Source organism: Pavona decussata, unplaced genomic scaffold (assembly GCF_977016875.1).
Source record: "Pavona decussata unplaced genomic scaffold, jaPavDecu1.1 SCAFFOLD_48, whole genome shotgun sequence".
NCBI lineage: Eukaryota > Metazoa > Cnidaria > Anthozoa > Scleractinia > Agariciidae > Pavona > Pavona decussata.
In genome coordinates this window covers 5463807-5486477 of record NW_028145470.1, presented here as the reverse complement: position 1 = coordinate 5486477, position 22671 = coordinate 5463807, and the positions used below count along the sequence as shown (strand labels likewise).

At 39.5% G+C, this 22671-nt stretch overlaps 1 protein-coding gene across 1 annotated transcript; it reads left to right on the top strand.

The window, feature by feature from the left end:
- Positions 1-6168: 6168 nt before the first annotated feature.
- Positions 6169-21261, top strand: LOC146481961 (uncharacterized). The gene is made up of 7 exons (XM_085108110.1): positions 6169-6249; positions 6513-6826; positions 15235-15647; positions 16651-16762; positions 17361-17495; positions 19197-19355; positions 20067-21261. Exons 2-7 carry the CDS (start codon positions 6608-6610, stop codon positions 20187-20189), a joined length of 1161 nt encoding a protein of 386 aa, XP_084964236.1. The 5' UTR covers positions 6169-6249; positions 6513-6607; the 3' UTR covers positions 20190-21261.
- Positions 21262-22671: the final 1410 nt, after the last annotated feature.

The following is a 22671-nucleotide window of genomic DNA, read 5'->3' as shown; positions in this document are numbered from 1 at the left end:
AAAGAACAGGTGAGTTAAAAGAAATACTCTTGATGATCAGCAAATTCTCCTAAGTATGTTTGTATAAAATTATATGGGGCCTTTAAAGAGAATTTAGCAGTTGTTGGTGGGTTTGTGCGCTAGCGATTTTCGTTATAAAATTTCGTGTAAGTATTTCGTGACACGACTCACGTAAACGAATAGTTTGTCTTGAAAGCTGTCCGAATATTAGATTTCAATTGGCATAAAAACAATTTGCATTCAATACCTTCCTTCGCCTTGCATTCTAACTGGTTCCGTTGAGTTCACATCAAGTTAAGGTAAGGAAGTCTAAGCGGTTGTAACATTTTAATGTTCATGAAATCTTACATTGTTAGGGCTTTCCAACGAGAATATTTAAGAAAATCCTCTGCCTTTATCTGCTTTCCAAATCGTTTTCCCGATTTAAAAAAGAATATTTGTGTTCGATTCGCTAACAAAATATGTGAAAAAAAGCACTAGTCCCATATTATGCATGCAGAATTTTAAAATTGTAGAATTTTGAAATTTCAGAATTTGGCATGTAGATGTGAGCGCGTTGATTGTAAAAATTCTGTATGCCGAATCTGTCCCAAGGATCTGCAAGCCAGATCTTGAAATCTTAAAGTTTTCCATGCCAAATCTTCCAATTATTGTTAGTCTTACTGAGATAACCCGCGATTCGTAATTTACAAAAATGGCGGACGCCTGCTCCTCAGGCAATTCATTGCAATCTTACTTCCGGTTTTTCGGAGAAGCGGTCACAAGAGTTCTGGGAAAGAATTAATGAATTGTCGTTGTTTTGTTACTTCTCCTAAATACACAAAGGCCATAAAGATATGTTGGAACGGCTACACTTTGGAACGTTAAACTGAGTCTCCACTGGATTAACGTAGAGAGGTAAACAAAATTTATGAACACCACAGCGTTGAGAAAAGGGTAATATGTCCGTAATAACCAAATGACGAGAAACTGAGGTCCTTAAGGCGCTGCTTAGCTTATTATAATTTTTCAGTTGGCAGCGTATCTTGCAACTTATATCGGAACAAAATTGCAACACAAATTGTACGAAACCAATTGTCCGGCTTGAAGCAGTAACATACCCTGTGCACAGTGGACATTTCGTTATTCTAAGAAGAATGCCGTTCTGCTTTTCGCAGCGTTTGCGGCAATCAGAAATGGGGATATTTCCCTGTTGCAGCCGATATAATTACATGTGTAATATACAAAGTAATTGTTCGTGCAAGTTTTGTCGCAACTTTCTTATGCATGAAACAAGTTGGATCGGAAAAAGTTGCGTGGGGTAACACTGTGTTTAGCCTACCCGTGTCCTGCACTGCATGAAATTTAGACGCATGTTAATTTAGGGACAATTTGGTGATAACTTATCGTGTAGTTTATCCTTAAGTAATCATCTTTCATTAAGCATCTTAAGGTTTAATTTAAGATACGACTTCTGCAAAGGGGTTATATTTAAAATAACAACAAGTGCTTTATTAGCTTTTATTTGCATGACTGTGAAAAAAGGGATTGCGAAAGCACACAGCTTAACTTCATCAACGAGGATGGATAGCGATTTTTCTCGGAAATCGAAACTTGATGAAATATTTAACAGCTTGGTGAAAGTGAAAGTGAGGCTGGAATTGACTGTTTTCTGGAATTCTTAGAGTGCGTATTAATGAGTGTTTTTAAGGTTTTTGTACGGTAAAAGTTCTAAAAACTTCAAACCCAGCATACACAATGTTGTTAGCTACAGCACAAGGGCGAATTTCGCAAAAACAATATAGGTTTGGCTGTGCAAGGTTCGCAAGGTATTGTGGTAAAATGCACAGCCTGTTCTTCATATAAGAGTTAGGTTTTTATGCTCACTTGTTTAGTTTTTCATATGAAAAGCGCTGAGGTTTGGGGTCAACTCCGGCCTCGATCCCACTCAAAGGCCAGGTCACTAAGTAAAGTGATATTCCAAAGGGTACGGGTGCGATGTTAAACCATTATTCGACGAGCGCTCGTTGGATATGAGTGAGATGATAGCCAACGAGGCGCGTAGTACCGAGTTGGCTATAATCATATAATACAGTGAAAGTTGCGTTAAGTGCTTAGAGAGTTCAGAAAAGTGTTTTTCTCAAGTTCGCCGAAGAAGCTCACGTTTTTAACTCGTGAATGCGCGTAGCGCAATGAACGAGTTATAGCGATAGTTGACTGTCGACTTGGTTGGTTAGTCGGTTGGTCGGTCGGTCGGTCGGTCGGTCGGTTTTGTCGTTAACTTTTGGGCGTGCACAGTGAATGAGTTTTAAATTCAATTAGTGGAAAAAAACACGCGAACATTTGTTGTTCACGGCGCATCAGGAAATTCTTATTCAATATGTAGAGAATAATTTGACGATCATTTAGTGCAAGAATGGAGATTTTTCGTTCAATCTGAGCAAAGTTACAAGTTTTTTCAGTTTTTCAGAAAGTCCGGGGTCGTAAACTCAATTAGTGAAAAAAAAAAACGTGAAAAATTTTTTCACGACGCGTCAGAATTCTCTCATTCATGCCGTAGAGAATAATTTGACAATCATTTTAGTGTAAGAATGGAGATTTTTCGTTGAATCTGAGCAAAGTTATAGGATTTTTTCGTTTTTTCTACGAAGTGCGGTATCTTTTCAGAATTAAAAATAATTTAATTTAGAGATAAATTAATTAAAAAATAATTTAATTTGTCAGTTTTCACGCGAAAGCGGAACGTGCCATGTCACGCATCATTGACGTCGTAAACAAAATTATGCAAATTTCTGGTGAAATGAACACTTTAAGATCTTGTCAGCTTTCATAGAGGTTTCAAAGGGAAAATATGTTTCATTTTCGAAATTTACAACTGGTAATTTATGGGAAAGCAAAAGGACGCGGTCGATAAATAATTCTTATTTAGCAAGAGCTTGTTATAGTTCATTATTTTTACTTGAAGATTGCGTGGACTGAATTCCAAAGGAAAAATATCACGCATTTATGTCGGGCATGAAATGTAATGCGATACTTTGTTGAACAGATTTTCCTTTGTGAGATCGGCTTGCCCTACAGTAATTTTGTAATTTTAATTCCCAAAAAAACTTCACTTGCCCATCGGGCAAGTGATGGTTAGAATCCACTAGCCCGATCGCAAAATCCAGTAGCCCCGGACTATCGGGGACACGAATTTGCATGACGTAGCTGCACATGGCGTGCTTCTATGAACTTTAAATAACAAAAAAACACGTGATTTTTTTTTTTTTTTTTGATCGGCGCATCAGAATAATCTTATTCAATCTGTAGAGAATAGTTTGACAATCATTTTTATAGTACAAGAATGGTTATTTATTTTTTATTACATAATTGGGCAAAGATATAATTTCTTTTAGCTTTCAAGGAAGTTTCCTTAGCCGTCTAAATTTCAATTACTATGTGTCATCTGCATTCACGAGTTGGCTCACAGGAGCCTTTGATCAATTTAGCCGCGTCTAGCTTGTTGTACACAACAACAAAATCTTATCAAAGTTTCGTTCAGTTTTCTGATTTACCCGCTCTATTTTTTCGCTTATGTTTGCATATATTTTTTGAAAATGTATTGCTTCATTCAAAATTATTGATTGGAGGCCGAAAACTGTGTAAAAATGTTTATTATTTACACCACCGCGCGATCGGCTGAAAATGGCGAGCTTGCCGGATTCTATTAAAACCTTCCCGCACTCACGAAAATCTAAATTTTTCGTACTCAATAATTGCATGCTCCCTTCAAGCCATTATAAAGCTAGAGCCTTAATATAATTAAGGATTCCTTGTTTTCCATGATAACATGCTAATCTAAAATGCACTGAAAATAAATCTTACACTGGCCGGCTATGAATAATTTCTTTCCGAGCAGAACAGTTTCATGTTCTGTTTTTTCTGTTTTGTTTTGTTTTTGTAGTTTTAACTTGAACGAAAAGCCATATAATAAACCTTTATTGACCAAGCTTGTTCGGTCAAGATGGCTGGATATTGGCCTCGTTCTTTTTTTTGCGTTTTTATGGACCGAGACGAATCCAGCCATTTTGACCTCACGCTTGGTCAATAATTAGGCGCGAAGCGGCGAAGTAAATATCCACCACTTTCACCGACACAGAGGTGAATAATTGTTTTAGTATATGCCACACAAGTTGAATTACTAGTGGAGCAAACAATTATTTTATTTTTGACAATGATTATACCGACATATGGTCAGAAATTAAACTGGTGAAAATCTCGCCGTATTACAAAAATTCCCGTCTCGCTTTCCTGCGGAAAAGTAGAACTTCTGGAGGCACTTGTTTAACTGCCCGGGTGTTATTTCTTCAATTGGTGTTTCTCTTCGTCTTGAAACAATGCTGCAAAGTATTAGATGTTTCATCTTTTACTTTTATAGTGCTCGAAATTTTACGGTAACTTTGAGTTTCCGCCTTAGATTATGAGGTTGGAAAGATTAGACAACTTACCACTGTTATGCCATCAAACCAAACTTTGTTGCCATTTTTGTATTTTTTGTAACACCCGCCTCCCTTATCGAAATATTTTCCCCTTAAATGACCGTGGCGAAACGGGAAGCCATCTTGTTTCTCTTCGGCTGCTCGGGGGTGAATAGTAGTGCTTCATCCTTCCTTGTACTTGGCTAATCACCTCCGAGCTAGCCAATCAACGCGCGCGAAAAGCACTATTCACTTGTGTGGTATCAGGCCTGATACTAACGCATATACATTTGACATTTTTCGATACCGAATATCGTCGTATTCCAAGACTTTTCTGTGATGTAATCACCTACGCTCCAAAAAGATTCTTAATGGCCCGCATGCCAAATATTTACGTCATCGCCAAGGTAGTGCCCGGATTATATAACTGAGCCACGTAACAGTGCTATGATGACCTCATCAACAGCGCATCACATCAACAACATCAGCACACCAACATGCAACAGCACATACACCAGCGGGAAAATATTAGTTTTTGGCGCTAAAGCAGCCTTCAATATATAAATATTCAAGTGAGCGGTCACGTGGGTAGTATCCAAAGGGATTTAAACAGCCGATATTTCTCGCCAGCATCGATATTTTTCAAGGAAACCCAGTATCGATGATATTGAGTGTGTGGCATCGATATCGACCTACTATTAAAGGACCTGAAGTACATCAGGTCAGATATTAAGAAATTTGTGTGGTTGATAATTGTTTAATATTCGGTAAGTGTGTCTATTTTTGGTATGAAACTTATCCCGAACTATTGAGTCAATTATATTCTTACAATAGAAAAGAAAATGAGTTTCTTGTTTGATTTGGTTACATCTGCAAGTGAGGTACAATCTTTAAATCTAAAGGGAGTTGGTTTCTCTGCCGAGTTTAAATCACGTTAGACATTCGACAAATTCACTGAGCAACAATCAGATATACTCCCAAAAGGTCACTCCAAGTGAAAGCTAAATTATTTACTCAAGGCTCTAAATTTGGAGTCTGTGGATGGAATTTTCAATTCAAACGAAAACTGAGCAGTACTTTCCTGTGGTGCTGTTTATTATGCTGTGCAAGGTGGTTCTAAATTTTGAGTCTGGATAAAATCGAAACTGTGACTATTTAAATAAGAGCTTTTGACCCCTGTTGTTTTGTTTATTTTCCTGTTATTATACTGTTCAATTTGCTACAAACATCTGAACTTTCAATGAACATGATCCTTAAGTGTGAGTTAAAGCAGTACTTCGGCTATGCATAGTAAGGCGCGCTCCACTCGTTTTTGCGACATTTTACACAATCATTACTATTCTTTTGAGCTCGGCTGTTCGAACGCTTACTCAGTGAAGTTTTGGAAATAGGAAAACTTTCTTTTAATATCGTTTTCTGTCATTCAGACGAATTTGTTCAATATTTTATGACAAAGACGTTGCTAGACGGCATAGGCAAACAAGAACACTGTAGTACTTCTTTCCGTGGAAAATCAATCGCGCCGTCAGTTACCTTTTTTTACTGCCAAATTAGCGGAAAATATGAAAAGTTAAGGTAAATTCGTTGTTTCAGGAAAGAGAAGCTGACAGCCCAAACAAAAATGTTCCCTTATTAAGCAAATTTCCCGCGCGACTGTTTGTAATTGTATATTGGAAACTAAAAATATCCGGGGAATCCCCTACTATCGTCAGATTAATAATGAACTAGGACAATTATAAGCGTAATTTTATACTGTGATCTCACTGACGTTCCGCGCTTTGAATTACCCGTTCTTTACTGCTTCGAATTGAAGGTTTGTGAAAGTTTCTTGTTATGTGTGTCAGTTGGCTTAATAGTACCGTTTGCTCTTCGGGAGTTTGTGAGTGTCGTGTAGTGTTGATTCAACAACATGAAAGGATTTGTGAGCAATTTGAATTCAAGATGGCGCTGGTACATGCTTAGTGAAGCATTTTTCTCTTCGCTTTCTTGGAAGTCGTTTGAGGCAAACCGGGTCTTAGAAAACAAGGAAGATCTTATCCTTTTGTCATAGTTTTAACATTTCACTTTCTCATTCAGCGACGGGAACCGCCTTTTGAGTCCACCGTCGCTGAAAAATCGATGAAGCTACCAATTTACATTTCAAGCACTGTTGCGTTTGAACACGACGGCGAATGTCAATGGAACCGACTAGTTCATCGCTAAAGGACCTAGATGACCTAAGAAAGGAAGCCGAACGACTTTCTCACGAAAACAACCAGTACTTGGGCGAGCTCAGCAATGGCGAAATCTTCAAAATGCAGCTTAAGGAGACTCGGAAAGATGCCAAGCATTTGTCGAAACAAAAGAAGCGACTGCAAGCTATGGCCGATACAAGAGCGGCAAGGGAAGAGGTAATACAATATCCTACAATTAATAGTTTATGTTCTAGTTTATTCAGGCGAGGTCAGACTTGGATTAATTTGTGTAAATGGAACTTAAACCGGACTTTGCACTTTTCCCGCCTACTTCGCGAGCGTTGAACCATGAACAGCTTCGGCAAAAAGGGTGCACTACTGAATTTATCAGTATGCAAAACACTCACCAATCATGTGTAAACAAGAAAGTAAAAGGTAGTGTTGTTTGGCGGGTCAAACTTTTTTTTACTATTATTATTTTTCTTTACCAAATTTTGCACTGATGGAAAGGTCGCAGGAGACATTCGGCGGTTTCTCTTTTTTCCGCTTTTTGCTAGCTCGCCATTTCTCGATAGCGGAGGCGTATACTTTGTGAATGATGAAGCTGTTTGTAATTCAAAAACTGCGAAGCTTTCCTTTGTTGGTACTCCCACGCGGGCCTAAAGCCTTTTAAAGCTCGTTCCAAAAGGCTGAAGTAAAGGACTTATTTGAACTCGCTTGTCATGTGAGTTTTCGCATCACGGCTGAAAATACATTGGGCTAAAACCGGGGATCGGGCGAGGTCCACGCCAGGTTTAAATATAACCTGATCACAGCTTGCAAAATCAACCGGATTTTGTCGAAACAACTGTAAGACTAGGCGCCTATCCTCCTAGTTCAGTCTAGACAACGAGACTAAGCTCCATTTGAAGACCTTTAAACGGGCTACAATTGACCGGACGTTTGCAGAACACTGCAGTTGTTTCATTACGCCAAAGCAAGAGCTAAAAAAATCAACTTCTTGAGGGTAAGTCCTTTTTCCTTTTACTTAAACAGGATGCAGTGAAAACGACTGTGGTTTTTTCCGAGGAACTCTAAAATTCTTAAACGTGACTTTCGTAGCCATAGAGCCGTGCGTAAAAGCACTCTTCTCTATGATAATTTTTTTTTCTGTGGTGTACGCAAAATTAAAATTCACTCATGCGACGCCCACACAGTTCGTCACCGCTTGGCACTCAATATCAAAACTCCGTTATCTCTTAATTTACCAAAAGGGAATTTCCTCCTTAGCCGGCAAGGTCAGCTGTTTTAATCTTGCTGTTTCGTAAAATACCGAGGCTATTCGATTTTTAACATCGGTGGAGGAAAAACGTTTTGTATTAAAATTTGTTGGGTGCATGGATATTAGGGGGAAAACCCCTCGCTGTAAGGAAATATGATTTTTAAGCGTCCTTTCGTTTAATACCTGAGATTGTCACGAGTAGGATTATAGAAAGGGAAAGGTTTTCTGAAGGAGATGAAATTCCTAATGGGTACGGACAAATTAACTTGTTCAAACCTGTAGGGGTTTTTTTAGACGAAAAAACGGCGAAACGTTTCGTTTCCGGCGAAGAGTAGCAAATATGGGCATCTATCTGTGTCAGCCGTTCTAAGTTGAATAAATTTGGTAGTAAAATTAATTGATAACCTAATATAGTTAAGTTATAAAAATATATTCACTTGGGTTATTTTTGGCTTAAGACTGATGAAAACAACTTTGAACTCTAGGTTTGTTTTTGTTGGAGAAGTCAAAGACGCCGTGTGCCTACAGCTGTCAATCTTCAATCTACAGCGGATATTCACAGTGGTTAGGGGTATCCCCGAGCTTACGGAAACAGGAATTTTTCGGTTTCCAGTGTCATAAGGAATATTTTGTTGCATTTACAACAGTGTTCACATGAAAATGTCCACATTAATTTAAATCTTTCGGGTTCAGCAACTCCATGTTCACATTGCTTTAGCACGCTATAGCTTATAACTGTCACAGGGACTTGGCGTCATTTCAAAAACACTCCAACATATTTGCATTTAAAACAAACCTAAATTAATGTCCAGTGTTGTTATAAATTATCACCCCAGTGTGCTAAAAATGTCTATAAGTGCCTCTGGCCATAGATGCATATGGACTGGGTCGGAATGGATTGCAACTTGAAAAAAGTTAGGCTAACTTTTTCAAGTTCTCTCATGACGGACACTCGGCGAAGACATTTAAGCAAAATACTTTAGATGTTGTCTTCTGTGTTCACAGGTCGTTTTGTGCCCTTCTAAAAACCTTTTTTGTAAGCTAATACAGACTGTTCTGTTCGGGTGCTTTAGCTGTGAAATTAGTTGCAGAAGGTTTTAGAAAATGGAATTTTCTAGCTGTTGTTGGCTATACGAAAATACTAGCTGACCTTTTTTTCGCGTTTTTAGCGACATAATTGGCCCTTCAAAAACGAAATGAATTAGTTTCCTAGTGTTACGAACTTTTAAGCTGACATCATTGTGTTGAAGGAAACTATAGATTTCCTGTACAACTAAATCTGAATTTCTGAGGCGATTAACCCTTTAACCCCTAGCATCAAAGAACAAATTCTCCCATCTTGTCCCCATACTTTTCTTATTAAAGTTGTGGGGAGAAGTTAGTAAAATATCAAGAAAATTCATCTTGGGTAATCATTTCCTTAAGTCTTATGACCTCAGGGGTTGAATAAGCATTGAAATTACAAGGAAAAATTTGATAACAGATATGCACAGAAAGGAACGCTGGGTGCCTCTGGCATTTTCGTCTCCAAAATGTGCTAGAATAGAACATGAGTTGTTCCTTTAAGAATTCATTGATTTGTTTCTCTTGGTGCCCTAGAATGATGTTTTAACTTAGATATAGATGACTTCGCTCAGGTTGTCGAAACGTCAGTCAAAGTCACCACAAACAGTCCTTCTCAGGACTACACTCACCCGGATGATCATAATTAACTTACTTATAAGGTTAGATATTGTTGCCTACTATTTTCACCTAAAAAGTCGAAAATCCCCATAAAACTTCCTTCCTAAGCTAAATATAATAAGTTCCTTTACCCTCTCTACCCATTGCCTTTAAAAGGGACTGTTTACCACTCCTCTCTTTCAACTGCAAAAACAACGGATCGTTGTGAAATTGGGGTTACATTTGTACCGTTGACAGTAGCTACACTAATTGGGAACGGGCATTTTTAAAACAGTTTATCTTTTGCCTTAACACCATCAGATGCCTGACAGAGAGAACTGACGTAAGTTACAAACATCATTCCTGTTTTCCAATCCGAGTTCCTAAGCCTTCGTTACTTGAAGTGTTTTTCGGGCAAGGCAAAGTTTGAGTGCCGAATTGTGCAACAGACGCAAAGAGGCGAAGAGAATGGAACACACAAGTTCCTTACTCATATTTCTCCGCCGGTGAAGATGGAAAATGTTCGCAGGAATAACATGACTCCCTGGTTATCACCTTGATGAACATCAACCTTTTAAATTAGAACTAAGCTTTTTCGCCAAATTAAATGAATGAAATTCCTCCTTTTGGGCTAAAGCAAATCTGGATTTCCTTAAACTATTTTTGAACAAGTTACGGTTATTTCTCAGAAAAGAATTTTCCTTGTTTTGTTGCTAACCTGGTGTTACCATGCCAACAAGCATGGCTCCCGACCTTTTAGTTTCTAGTATCACCGGAACTAAACCATTTTGTTCTTATCGCCTTTGTTCAGTGTTGTTGTTTGTCTGTTTTGTCTACTACGCCCACGTCACTAAAATATTTTCCTAAGATCTATTATGTCATCAAATTCCGCCGACGGTTGGTTTCGTTGTAATAGGAGCAAACTAGCCGAGGAGAAGCTGGGGAAGAGGCCTACCTATTACCCAGTCTCTCCTCCTTTTTTTTGCTCGTTCCAGTCTCGCCGAGTCGACTATCAAGAAAGGGACTACTGGCAGTCTTCTAGGTAGCTGTCTTGGTTGGTGTATCTCTACGAAAGCACATGAATTTATTAAAAGTGGTAGCACCATTGCATTTCGAGGTCAATCTGTCAACTGATCTACAGCGTTAGCTTAGGGCATTTGATTGGAACGCGGAAGTTTGAAAATAGCTTAGTGACCTGTAGTTTTCATCTGTGTTGTTCGAATATAAACAAACAAGGACTGTCTCTTATCTTTCTTATATAACATCGCTGACGGTCGCTAAATCGTTGGCCTAACTCTGCATTCCGAGATCACTTGCGTTTATACGGAAATAAGTCACTAAAGACTCCATTGGATTGCTTCGGTCGCTATCCCTTGATTCCACATCATTACAAACGTATTGTCCAATTGGCGAAAAACAGTCTTTCAGAGGATGTAAATTTTCCTCCGATTATACGCTGCCGACCAAAGAGCTTATTTTGCATTTATTTTAATGAGAGCATTCAGATTGAAGGCTGACCAAATTGTTTGTTTTTAAAACTTTGATTATTAAAAGGGGAATCCACCTAATTTAATTAGACAAAAGCTATTCATAACACAGAAGATGTTTGTATCCAGTGACGCCAAGCACTTCCGGGCTTTATTAAAGGAACTAAAGCAGCGAGACGGCAACGCCAACGAATACGTCACTTCAAAATATAGTTCCACGCTGTTTCAACAACGTCGCGGTTATTCCAACTCGTTCAAATTGTTCAATGTTGCCGAACAATCCAGGAACGTAATTGGTAGGAACGCCGTTCAAATTAAGAAAGAAAATGAAAACATTACGGTCTTGTCTTCACGTTCTCCACATAGCTTTGAATTTGGCCATTTCACGTTGTTGTTTTGCAGAGGACGGCAAAAAATGTACAAAAATTTAAAACGCAAGTGCAGAGCGATTGTTTTTCCTACTTAAACCTGTTGTTTTGTGGCGTTCTCGTTGCCTTCGCCGTCGTCATTTCTTAAGTTCCCTAATTATTTCCCCATAAACGCCTCTGGAACAACCTTGCGCTCAGTTTCGGAATGTTACAAAAGCAGCGAAAAGTAAAAGATTCCCTTTTATGGCCCTATTCTCAAGCTTTTTAAATTAAGCTCAATATTTTTGATTGGTTCAATGAACAATACTTTCGTCCTGTTTATTATAATCTTGTTAGAATAACAACAGTATATTACTTCCGCGTCGTCAATTTGCATATAAAATTCCCTCGTCTAATTTCCCTAGCAAACTGAAAGCTGCTAAATTTGGTGAAATGATAGCTCTAAGCTGCTGTATTAATCACATCCTCAACAAAAGAGTATTTAACTAACTACATGTAAAAAGAAGTGATATTTTAGAAAACTCCAAGGAATGTTAGAGGCTGTTCTGTGTGGCAAGGATATTTAGGTAACTACGTTAAATTTTTTTTTCGTCACGGTTAGTTCAGTTTGTTTTGCTTTCCTATATCGATGTTTTCGGGGCTAGGAATTTTGTGTTCCCTGAATTTGAATTCCTATTCGAAAATTCGACTTGAATTTCCGATATAATGGTGGTGTCAGTTTAGCCGGGTTAAACACAAATTTTATTGTTCTGGCTCCCCTACAGCTATTTGTGACTAGCCGGCCAGATTTCATTAGCCAGAGCTGTTATTTAATATTCAGTTATAGTTTGGCCACCCTCTTGTTGCTGTCTTTTGCTATGGATGTATATAATATATGTTAAGTTGGCTTGACCTTGTCGCGGCGTCATCGAGCACCAATGTTGGAAACACTGTTACTTAATCTTGAGTGAAACAACTCGCTGATTATAGGTATACTTTCCGTTTCTCGTGAAAATGGCTTACCAACCGAAACGAAAAGAAGCAAATTCATATTTTCAATTAACCACCGGTTGGTCGCTAGCTCGTTAGTGTCTTTTGTTGTGGTGGGTGTCATGTTAAACCCACTTGACAACATGTACACTGTTCCTTTATCTTGAGTGAAGTAACCCGCTAATTTTATCTATACTTTCCGTTTCCCGTGTGAATAGCTTTCCAAACGAAACGAAAATAAGTGAATTTATATTTTCATTTAAGCACTGATTTTAATCAACTGACTGAAACCTATCAAAGCATCGATTTTAGCGTTTAGGCCGGTTTAATACAATACAATACTTTAGTGAGAAATTCGAGAAACCAGGACTCAAGACAAGTCGTTTTTAATAGTCCGTCTTTGCCTCCTCCAGGTTCTTTTTCTGGTGATTTAGTCTTCGAGAAATATGTGATTGCTTTAATAAACCAAATTTATTGCAAAGGGCAATGTTTCAACTACTAGCGCTGCTAGTCTTGTTCAGGGACAGAGTTCCAATTAAAGAGAATAACGACTCGAAAAATGTAAATTTGACCATTAACAACTTATGTTTATTTCATTTCATTAATTTGTTTCTCCGCTCCTAATACACAGGTATTAACTAGTTACAAAAAAATGAATATTAAATTAAATTAATAGATATTAAATTAAACTTATGTTTACATTCAAATTTAAATATTTAGAGCCGTTATTTTCTCTCACTGGAACTCTGGCCCTGAAGAAGACTAGCCGCGCTACAAGTTGAAATATTGACTCAAATAAAATTGTCCTTTGCCTTAGTCCCAAAAGTAACCAGCTTCTAAACTCTCCTTACAATATAAATTCTTGACCAATTAAACAAGGCGGATATGAGTGTAAAGAAAATGATCACCAAATCCTGATGTTTAAACAAATTCTCCCACCTAGAACCGTAAGAAATATATGACAGACAGTGAGGAGAAGACACATGTTGATATCGGAGTAACGTTGTGGAGCTATGCTCGGGGCTGGACCTCAAATCTTATCGTCTATGGTTAAAATTCTTCTCGCAATCTACGTTCAAGGAAGTACCTTTCCATTACGAAAGTTTGGTTTTATCTTATAAGGTAATTTGACCTCCGTAAAGAGATTCACTAAAGCTCGACACGTCTGTCAGCATTCGAATCTCTTTACCATGGTCAAATTACCTTATCAACTGTTGATAAAACTAAATATTACGTTTCCAGTCCCCACCAACGCAGCAGCGGAAGTTAACCCTCTTATCTTGCCACTACGTTTTGCATACATTTTCAACAACCTTTCCATTATTTATATTTGTAATACTTATTAGGACCAAGTGTTGTTTTTGCTCTTGGGTAAAACCAGTAAAAACGAAATTGTAGCTAGACAAAGATTTTGTGATTTAGGGCCAGAAAAAGGTGTGTGTTTTCATAAGCTTAATGGTTTGGCCTGAATAACGCCTGCCTCGAGAAGTTAATAACTTGGTAGTGACGTTTAAGGAATAATAGAACAAAAGATTGGTTCAGGTTCGTTTAATGTGTTTTTTAAAGATATATTGTTTCAATGAGTAGTCGTTTAAGAGTATTTTTAGCTGCGTTCAAGCGACTTTAACATTTCGTGGATCACCGCACGTTTCTGAGACACGCTGAAATGCAGGTTAAAGCACTTGAAACATTGCGCGTAGGCGAGCATAAGTTTTAGCAGGATGTGACTTCTGTTCAGATATATGCATATGTGGATGGTTAGTTGTCATCATCCGTAGCTATCAAAGTTAGTAATGTAGCCTTATTAAGGCGCTGTTTATACACTAGGCAATTTTTCTTGCAACTTGTCTCGCAATTTTGTTCCGACACAAGTTGCACGAATCGTTGCCTAGTGTGACATGCCCTGAAACGAACATGTCTCGCAATTTTTTTTCCGCAATCGTTGCGAAAAGTAGAAGTCGGTTCTACTTCGTGCAACGGTGACTGCAACAAAAACGTTGCGAGGCATGTTCAATCCAGGGCATGTTACATTAGGCAACGATTCGTGCAACTTGTGTCGCAACGGCGCAACGAAATTGCGAGACAAGTCGCAAGAAAAATCGTCCAGTATAACAGGGCCTTTAAACATTTCCTTATGGTTTCACGCCGAGTTAGACCTGACTGCGGGCAGCCGTTATCTTATGCTCAGATGTTACACTTAAACGGAAATGTGAAAATTATGCAAAACGATCATGAAACGTGGAGGGGTTCCGCTTTTCTCACGACGAAGCCTCGCCTTTCGCTGAATCCAAAGCGCGCTACGCCGGTAAATTAGGAGAAGAAAGAGATGTAATACCGAATTCTTGACACACAACAGTCGTTCAATTTACTGCTGTTTGCAAACCCGAGTTTTCAACAGGTGAAATTATACGCTGCATGTGATTCGCGGCCATGGCTATCCGAGAACAACAATGAAATCGCTTTCAACTTCACTTGAGTAGTTTGCGCATTTCCGTACGCATTGTCGGGTCCTCAGTTTCTGGAGGAAAGGGCAGTGGAATCTGGTGGCTTTGGTGTCTTGCTCACTGCCTGAGGCTATGCCATGCTGATGGTCCAATCAAGAGCGAAACAGCTGTCCTTGGCTGTCACCCTACGAATACTTTGGGGTACTGTGCGATACGGAGCTCTGTTGGTGCCACGCGCGCGCGTATGATATCTATACACGCGCGTACGGGGTGTTCCCATGCGTGAGGTTCTTTCCAAAGCAAGGAGATGTATTTTTGTGTCGACTCATATTTCAAAAGCTCGGCCATCACACAACTATGATCTCTGCTATAACTTGCACATATTTACGCCTTTTTCCTTTATTGATAGCGTATTTTGTTCTTATATTTTCAGACTCCAGAGCAACTTTGGTTCACTTCGAATTCTCAGCCGGAAAGTCAAGCTCCTCCGGACGAAAACCTTTCTACCTCTGATAAACCATTTCACGAGCTCCAACCACCGCAAGCCTTCAACTCAGCTCCTTCTAGCGAAGGAAGTTCATTTCATTCACAAGAAAGTTTCCCCACTCCTCCACCCCCACAAGGATTTTCAATGAACGGTCATAGCTCCCCAACCCTCCCTGCTGCTCCCTTTACAAATGGCCCAAGAGCACCCGAGTGGGGAGCACCGGATGTGAATGCTTTGCAGATCGAAAACCGGAACTTGGTAAGAATCAAGAGAAAACAAGAGGAGCAAATAGAAAACCTCGTGCAGGAAGTGGCGTCAATGGGAACAAGGTATAAAGACCTCGAGAGCGTTGCTCAGCGGTAAGTTACTATCTCTGGATGCCCCTGAACATCAAAAATTGGCTACTGTGGGGGTGACAGAGCCTAGGCGTAGTAGCCATCTGGCGACAGTTGTTCAAAGAGCGGATAACTTTATCCACTGGATAAGTCGCTATCCAGCGGAGCAAATGTACCCCCAACTAACGCTCTTGGCAAGTTTTCCACACAATCCCATAGGGCTATCGGGAAAATCTTGCACACATTTTATCTTCCGGGTAGCGACCTATCCAGTGGATAAAGTTATCCGCTCTTTGAACAGCTGGGGCCTGGAATGGATCAGCCCAGAGGTTTAGCTTCCCTTGTGACACAAGGAACAAAAGTCCTCTCAGCTTGTTGTCTTGATACCTTATTCTCGAAGGCGGTAAAGGCCCTGATTTGCCATTTGATGTGGTGTGGAACGTGAATGAAAGGTTACATATTTCAGTCGTCAAATCTGATTTAGTAGCCACCAATCAAAATTTTGTGAAGGACGCAGGCTTGCCACAAATCATCTTAAACTTTTCATCCCTTATGTCAACAGGCAGATTCCCTTCACTGTTCTCCATACCATTCTTGTGGTACTAGTTAGGAGAATTTGTTTAAACGTCAAGGCATTTTTTCTTTGGTGATCATTCAAGTCACTCTCATCACCTATGTGTTTGATCAAGAAGTGATATCGTAGTGAGAAATTGGAGGCTGGTCACTGTTGGGCCGCCGCGAAATATGAGCTAGATAAGGGGTTTAGTTTCTTAAGAAACTGTGGTGCTGCGTCGGTGGGAAGTAGAAACAATTATTTGGTTTTATCAACTGAGTTTGTCCACCGTAAAGAGATTTGAGTGCTGAAGTTTCGAGCGTTAGCCCTTCGTCAGAGCGAATTGGGGGACGAGGTCGGGAAACACTTAATATGGCAAAGCAACTGGACTTAGGTCGAAGATGTGAGCAGTTTTTTTGAGAAAAAAGATCTACTGTACGTTAAGTAACTGATCTTTTCGTTTCTTTTCTTCAGCCTTGAAGCCGAAAATCAGCGCCTTTCTCAGCGAATCAGTCAGGCACACTATGGACAGATGCAAAGTTACAACTTGCGACCACACGAGGAAATAGAGCTCTTGAGGGCACAGGTATAGTTGAGTGTTTAGTTTAAACAACCTTTAAACCTGTTCGTTAATGTGCTGTTTGTTTTAAAGGGAACCTTCACTCTGACAACAAATTAGAGTTAAATTGTCGGAAATAATGTCTAAATTCTAAATTATAGTTTAAAACGTAGAAATATCATACAAGTGTGCTAAACATTAGATATAATTAGCGCATTTTTTCGCTTTTAAATTTCCCGCGCGCCGCCATTTCGGATTTTTGATGTCATACAGTTGCCAGCAAGTGGAAGTTTTTTAGCCTGTGAACAGGATCCGAAGTGGGGTATAGGGCTAAAATAATTATTAAAAGAAAAATCGGCGAGTCAGGCTCGATATTTGTCTTTGCTCTATAATTTTAAATAAGATACAGTGAGTCGAACCTCCGCTAACAGACACCTCTCTTAAGCTGGCATTTTTTTGGCCGCAAGGGTGTCCGTTTTTGGGAGGCTCGACTGTAGTATTTTCAACAATTTAACGTTAATTTATTTCAAGAGTGGAGGTTTCCTTTAAGTTAATATTTTCTCAACAAATATGATAGTTTCCTTCTTATTACACGTCAATTAACGAACGTTCTTTCTGTCCACAGTTAAAAGTTTATGAAGATGATTTCAAGAAAGAGAGATCCGAGAGGGAACATTTGAACACACAGAAAGAACGCCTAGAGAGAGAACTACAGGAATCCCAGGCAACTGTTGCTGGTCTCCAGCGACAGCTTAAACAGGTAAATTCTTAAACAATAGTGTGTTTCTGTCGAGAGAAAATTTAACAATTTTCCTGCAAAATCGCGCGGAATATCGCATGATACTTCGCCGACGAAGCCGTAGGCTGAGTGGGCTGAAATCAGGCGATATTCCGCAAGATTGAGCAGGATAATTGTTTCATTATTCAAGAAATTGATAACAAAGCACAGTTTGATAGATGAGTTAATCGTTTGTCTCACGATTGAGTCACAAAGATGTGGATCGCGACGTTTCGACCGCTATACTGCTGGTCTTCATCAGGCGATGGTGTCGACGTGACAGTATAAGTAGCACCTTGGTTTGTGTTGATTGGTGCGTTTCGATCCTCTCTTAGGCTGTTGTTGATTGGAGGATTTCGATCCTCGTCGTTCAGACTAGAAATTGTTCCCTCGGCCGTCCGCCTTGGTACCGATCGGCTCCTGTGTTGTTTGATCGTGGGCATCCACGCTCCCGGAATTTCAGTTCCATTATCCATCCCTATTGATGTTGTCAGGGTGAAGTCTTATGTGAATGGCCTCTTTAACCCTACGGGTGTACCAATGTGGGTCTCGGTCAATAAACTTAACCTCATCCCAGAGCGGATAGTGGCCCGTCGCATTGCTGTGTTCTGAAACGGCGGAGGATTGGGTTCGAGCAAGCCGTATGTCTCTATCGTGTTCCTTAATCCTTTCATGCATAGATCTTCCCGTCTCTCCAATATAGATCTTGCCACACTCACAGGGAATCTTGTAGACTACTCCGTCTTGTTTTGCAGGGTCGACAGTGTCCTTAGGTCGCACTAGGTGAGATCTAAGTGTTGTGTCAGATCTGAAAACTGTCCGTATGCCTTGCTGTTGTAGGCAACGGCGAAGAACCTCTGATAACCCTTTGACGTATGGTAGCACCGCAGTAGATTTAATTTCAGGCGCTGGTTCTTTTGTGGCTGTTTGTTTCTTTGTTTTCGTAATGTTTTTCACAAACGAAAACGGATAACCGTTAGAAACAAGAACCGATGAGAGGTGTTTCTTTTCTTGCGAGATAACTGATGGTTTAGTTATGAGGTTAGTTATGAGATTCGGATGGCTACCTCTCTACCAGTGTTTACAGAAAGCCTACACACATGAAAATTCGCAATTCAGCCTTCGGGCTGCCATGTATTGATTATTAAACTATCTATCTATCTATCTACACTGACCAATACCTAGCGTATGATTCACACCACCCGCAATCTGTAAAACGCGGTATTGTCAAGTGCCTGTACGATAGATCGAAACACCTCATAACTAAACTAATAACCCTAGTGGTAGAGCATCCGAACTAGTAATCGGAAGGTCTTAGGTTCGACTCCTGATAGGAGCACTCGATTTTTTTTTTTTTTTCGAGTATGCCTTGTTACTTAGTGAATAATATATCGTTCTCAAGAAAATTAGACATCCAATGAAAACTATAATTCTTTAAGCTCCAATATCCACATGCCTCCCTCTTTACTGTTCGCTGTAAATTTCTTATGATAGTACTTAGGAGAATTTGTTTCAGTAAAAGACAAGCATTTCATCGTTGTTGATCACGTCGCGAGATCAATTTAACCTTGTGAGACTCGGAGGTGAACGATAACGTTCATTTCAGTAAACTTGTCGCAACGTTGTTTTTTTTTTTGTTTTTGTTTTGGAAACGAAATCATTTTTTAACTCTTTCAATTCTAGGCCCTTGCAGGAGAGGGTGGCTATGGTGAACCACGTGACCTTCCACGTGCACAACTCATGAACCAGCCCTACTACGATACCTACCCCGCGAGGTACCCGTTGGATTATGGGATGGCACGCACATATTCAGGTGGTTACATTGGTCCAGGTGCTAGCAATGTAAGTAGAACTACTCCTTTCATTCATCTTGTTAGGTATTGAAAAACATGCTACACTGTAAGAAAGCAAGCCGCTGCTGTTTGCATAGGGTTATACTTATTACTGCTTCGCCTTCCAATTTTGCGATGTTCGCTATACTTGAGAGTCCACCGGAGAAAAGGGTCAAATAACCAAGCAAGAAAGTTCTGCCTTTGCACTGTCATCTGCTTATGGTTCAGTAGAATTTCATGTGGCTTGCACTTCAGGATTTCATCCCGTGATACAAAACTTAGAACCACCTCTTACAGCAAAATGAACAGCACCACAGGAAAGTACTGCTCAGTAGCTTTCATTTGAATGGTCACACTTTAGGATTTCATCCAGAGAGTCAAAAGTTAGAACCACCTTGTACAGCATAAAAAACAGCACCACAATAAAAGTACTGCTCAGTAGCTTTCGTTTGAATGCTCACACTTCAGGATTTCATCCACAGAGTCAAAAGTTAGAGCCATCTTGTACAGCATAATAAACAGCATCTCAAGAAAGTACTGCTCAGTAGCTTTCATTTCAATGGTCACACTTTAGGATTTCATCTAGAGAGTCAAAGGTAGAACCTAACTGAGGTCCCCCCCCCCCCCCCCCAAAAAAAAAAAAAAAACATCAACAACAACAACAACCCCGAGTCGTGCCTTATAAAACTCTGATTAACAACTTTTTTTCTCGCATTTCCAGGACGTTCTTCGACGTGGCCGAACGCCATTTGTCCAAAAGTCATTCCTGTCACCTGACATGACAGCTGTCGTTGATCGTGACTTCACCGATGGATCAACCAAGAACGCGCCAAAAAGCATCTAACGTGTGACCGTGTTGATTGCTTGGTTTTCTTTTAGAGCCGTAGTGGCCCATTTACGCCAGGCCTCCCATTTAATCCTGTATTTCATTTGAGCAAATAGGTGGCTTGTATTAGGCTGATTCTACCAATCACCAATGTGAACACGAGGGAGATGGTTTTGACAAGGCCACGTGCAGAACACGTGTAGTTAAGGCGGAATGTGGGAGTGTAATCGAAATATTTATCGTGTCGCAATTATGTTTTCTAGCTAGATCATAGTCTCTTTTTTTTTACAGCTATAATTTTGTCTAATTTTTGCTCGCTAGACATGCAAACGCCGGCAAAATTTGCAGAAAACTATAATTGTAATAACTCTCCATGAGGGTATAGAATTCAGTTTTATAACTGGTATAATAATTATCAGGCCTGAAATCATAAATAAAAGTAAAGTAAAAAGCACTTGTTCTCGCTGACGTTATGTTAAAGTTTATCCTTTTTGTGTCACACTGGAATACCCCACTGACGGACAATGTCGATTTTGAGGTTTGGATCCAAAATAAAGGAGCTAAGGGAGCTTTCCGTTTGGAAGAACTAGTTGGGCAGACTGATTATTCCGCAGACTAAATAAATCATTTTCGAGAACGTCTCGGTGCTAGTCCTTCGAGCTCCTTCAAAATGGCGCAAACCATTTCTAGAATGTGCATTTTAAGTGCTTATACTCTTCAAGATGTCGCATTCAAACTGATTGGCCAGGGTGGTCAGTTTTGGCCATTTGGAAAGAGCCCTTAAAGTTCTTTGTGGATTTTTTACTGTTAAGGTATCAGCCGAGGTAGAAATGGAGATGAAGATTTTGTCAACGATGTTCATAATCAAACATTTGATCTTTGCGTTGTGTGCCGATTGTTACAGAAAGTGTGGGATTTGTATTTTGTTAAACCGTAGCGGTCTTTGTGAGTCATTTGTATATGAGTTTAAACAGGCCTTGCAAACGACTGAACTAAGTTAAGTATTGATTAACTGTAAATGACATGTTTTTATTGTAATACATTATATTATTATACAAAACAGCTGAAAAAAATAAATAACATGAATATGTTTTATCTGTCTTACTGAATTACCGTAAAATTTCGAATATAAACCCACCAAATCTGAAACGCAAACACGTGCTTCCGATTTTTAGTGAACAACACACGTCCTTGGACCGTTAGGGTTAAAATTCTCACCCGAAAATAGGCCTCAGTCTTTGACACGTTAGAAATTCATTTGAACGGACAAATGTTACCCCAGGGGCTTATATTTGGTTTTATTATTTACTTATATTCGGTTTAGTATAGAGCGGTTTTCAATCGATAGTCGAACGGATACTTTTTGTTTTACTACGGTCTGTGATTGGTTAACAAAACTCACGCTCCAATGGAAGCAAGACTCGCACGCGTTTTCCCGCGCTTGGCGCCGGTTACATGTATTTTCTTCGAATTCTGATTGGTTCATTGCACTGCTTGCGCCTGTTTTGATTGGCCAGAGTAATTGCTTCGGTTTTGGTTTAACGACACGAAAACCGCTCTATATTATCATAAATTTAAGTTAATAATGCAATCTAATTTGATTTCTGTCTTGTTCTGTTTGCTCGCTTTGTATAAATTACAAAGTTTGTCTTCTCTTTAAAAACATTGATTAAAAATTATTCAGTTCCCAATGATATTATTTGATACAAACAGGTTAGATTGTTTTGTAAAGGAAATCTTGAGACAAAAAAATAAAAAAACTTTTCTCGAAATATGTGCTGATTGTACTATACAAAGTATATCCACTAATTAGTATTAGACAAACCTATATTTTTAAATTTTCCGTATTTAAATATTTACACCGAAAGCAAAATGCTTTAAAATAACTTATGTATATAATAGTTCGAGGATCTCATTTTAGTCACGATATAGGGCTGATGACGTCTGATTCTGATCCAGGAGAAAGAAATTGTGTTTTGATAAAAAACGAACAAAGCTGTTTGTGTTCCTCTCACAACTCCCAATCTTTATTTTCAGACGTAAGTCTCATTTGTGTCCAGGCAATCTTACACTTTGAACTTCGTCAGCTTCCGTCTGGCTTCGTCTCACCTTCGCTAGTTCATCGCTGGACCGAAGTGCAACGACACTTCTTGCTGTGCAAGTATCTGTGCTTTTGGAACTTGACCGGAAGAGAGGGACAGTGTAGCGTCACAGTTTTCATGAACGACCGCTGAGGCAAACAGCTGGTACAGGATTCAAACAATGGCTGCTGAGAAGCATGGTTTGGAATGTAGAGCGAGTTACACTGGCCATAGCAAAAGTTGTTCATAACTTGCACTGGTAAACAGCCTGGGATTTTGATGGTCTGTTTGAAGGGGCGTGTTTTGCACCAGTCGTTTTTTAGGTCTGACTTTCTCATTATGAAGACATCGTCTGCATCACTCGATGTTATTCCATCTTCCTGGACCTTGGAGGGTCTTGCAAGAGTTGTTCCAAATAG

Bases quoted from the DNA above. Each gene is read 5' to 3' on its own strand.
- LOC146481961 (XM_085108110.1), top strand. From the start codon at position 6,608: ATGTCAATGGAACCGACTAGTTCATCGCTAAAGGACCTAGATGACCTA. The intron at 15,648-16,650 runs GTAAGTTACTAT...TCTTTTCTTCAG, and splicing joins CTCGAGAGCGTTGCTCAGCG to CCTTGAAGCCGAAAATCAGC. The intron at 19,356-20,066 runs GTAAGTAGAACT...TCGCATTTCCAG, and splicing joins TTGGTCCAGGTGCTAGCAAT to GACGTTCTTCGACGTGGCCG.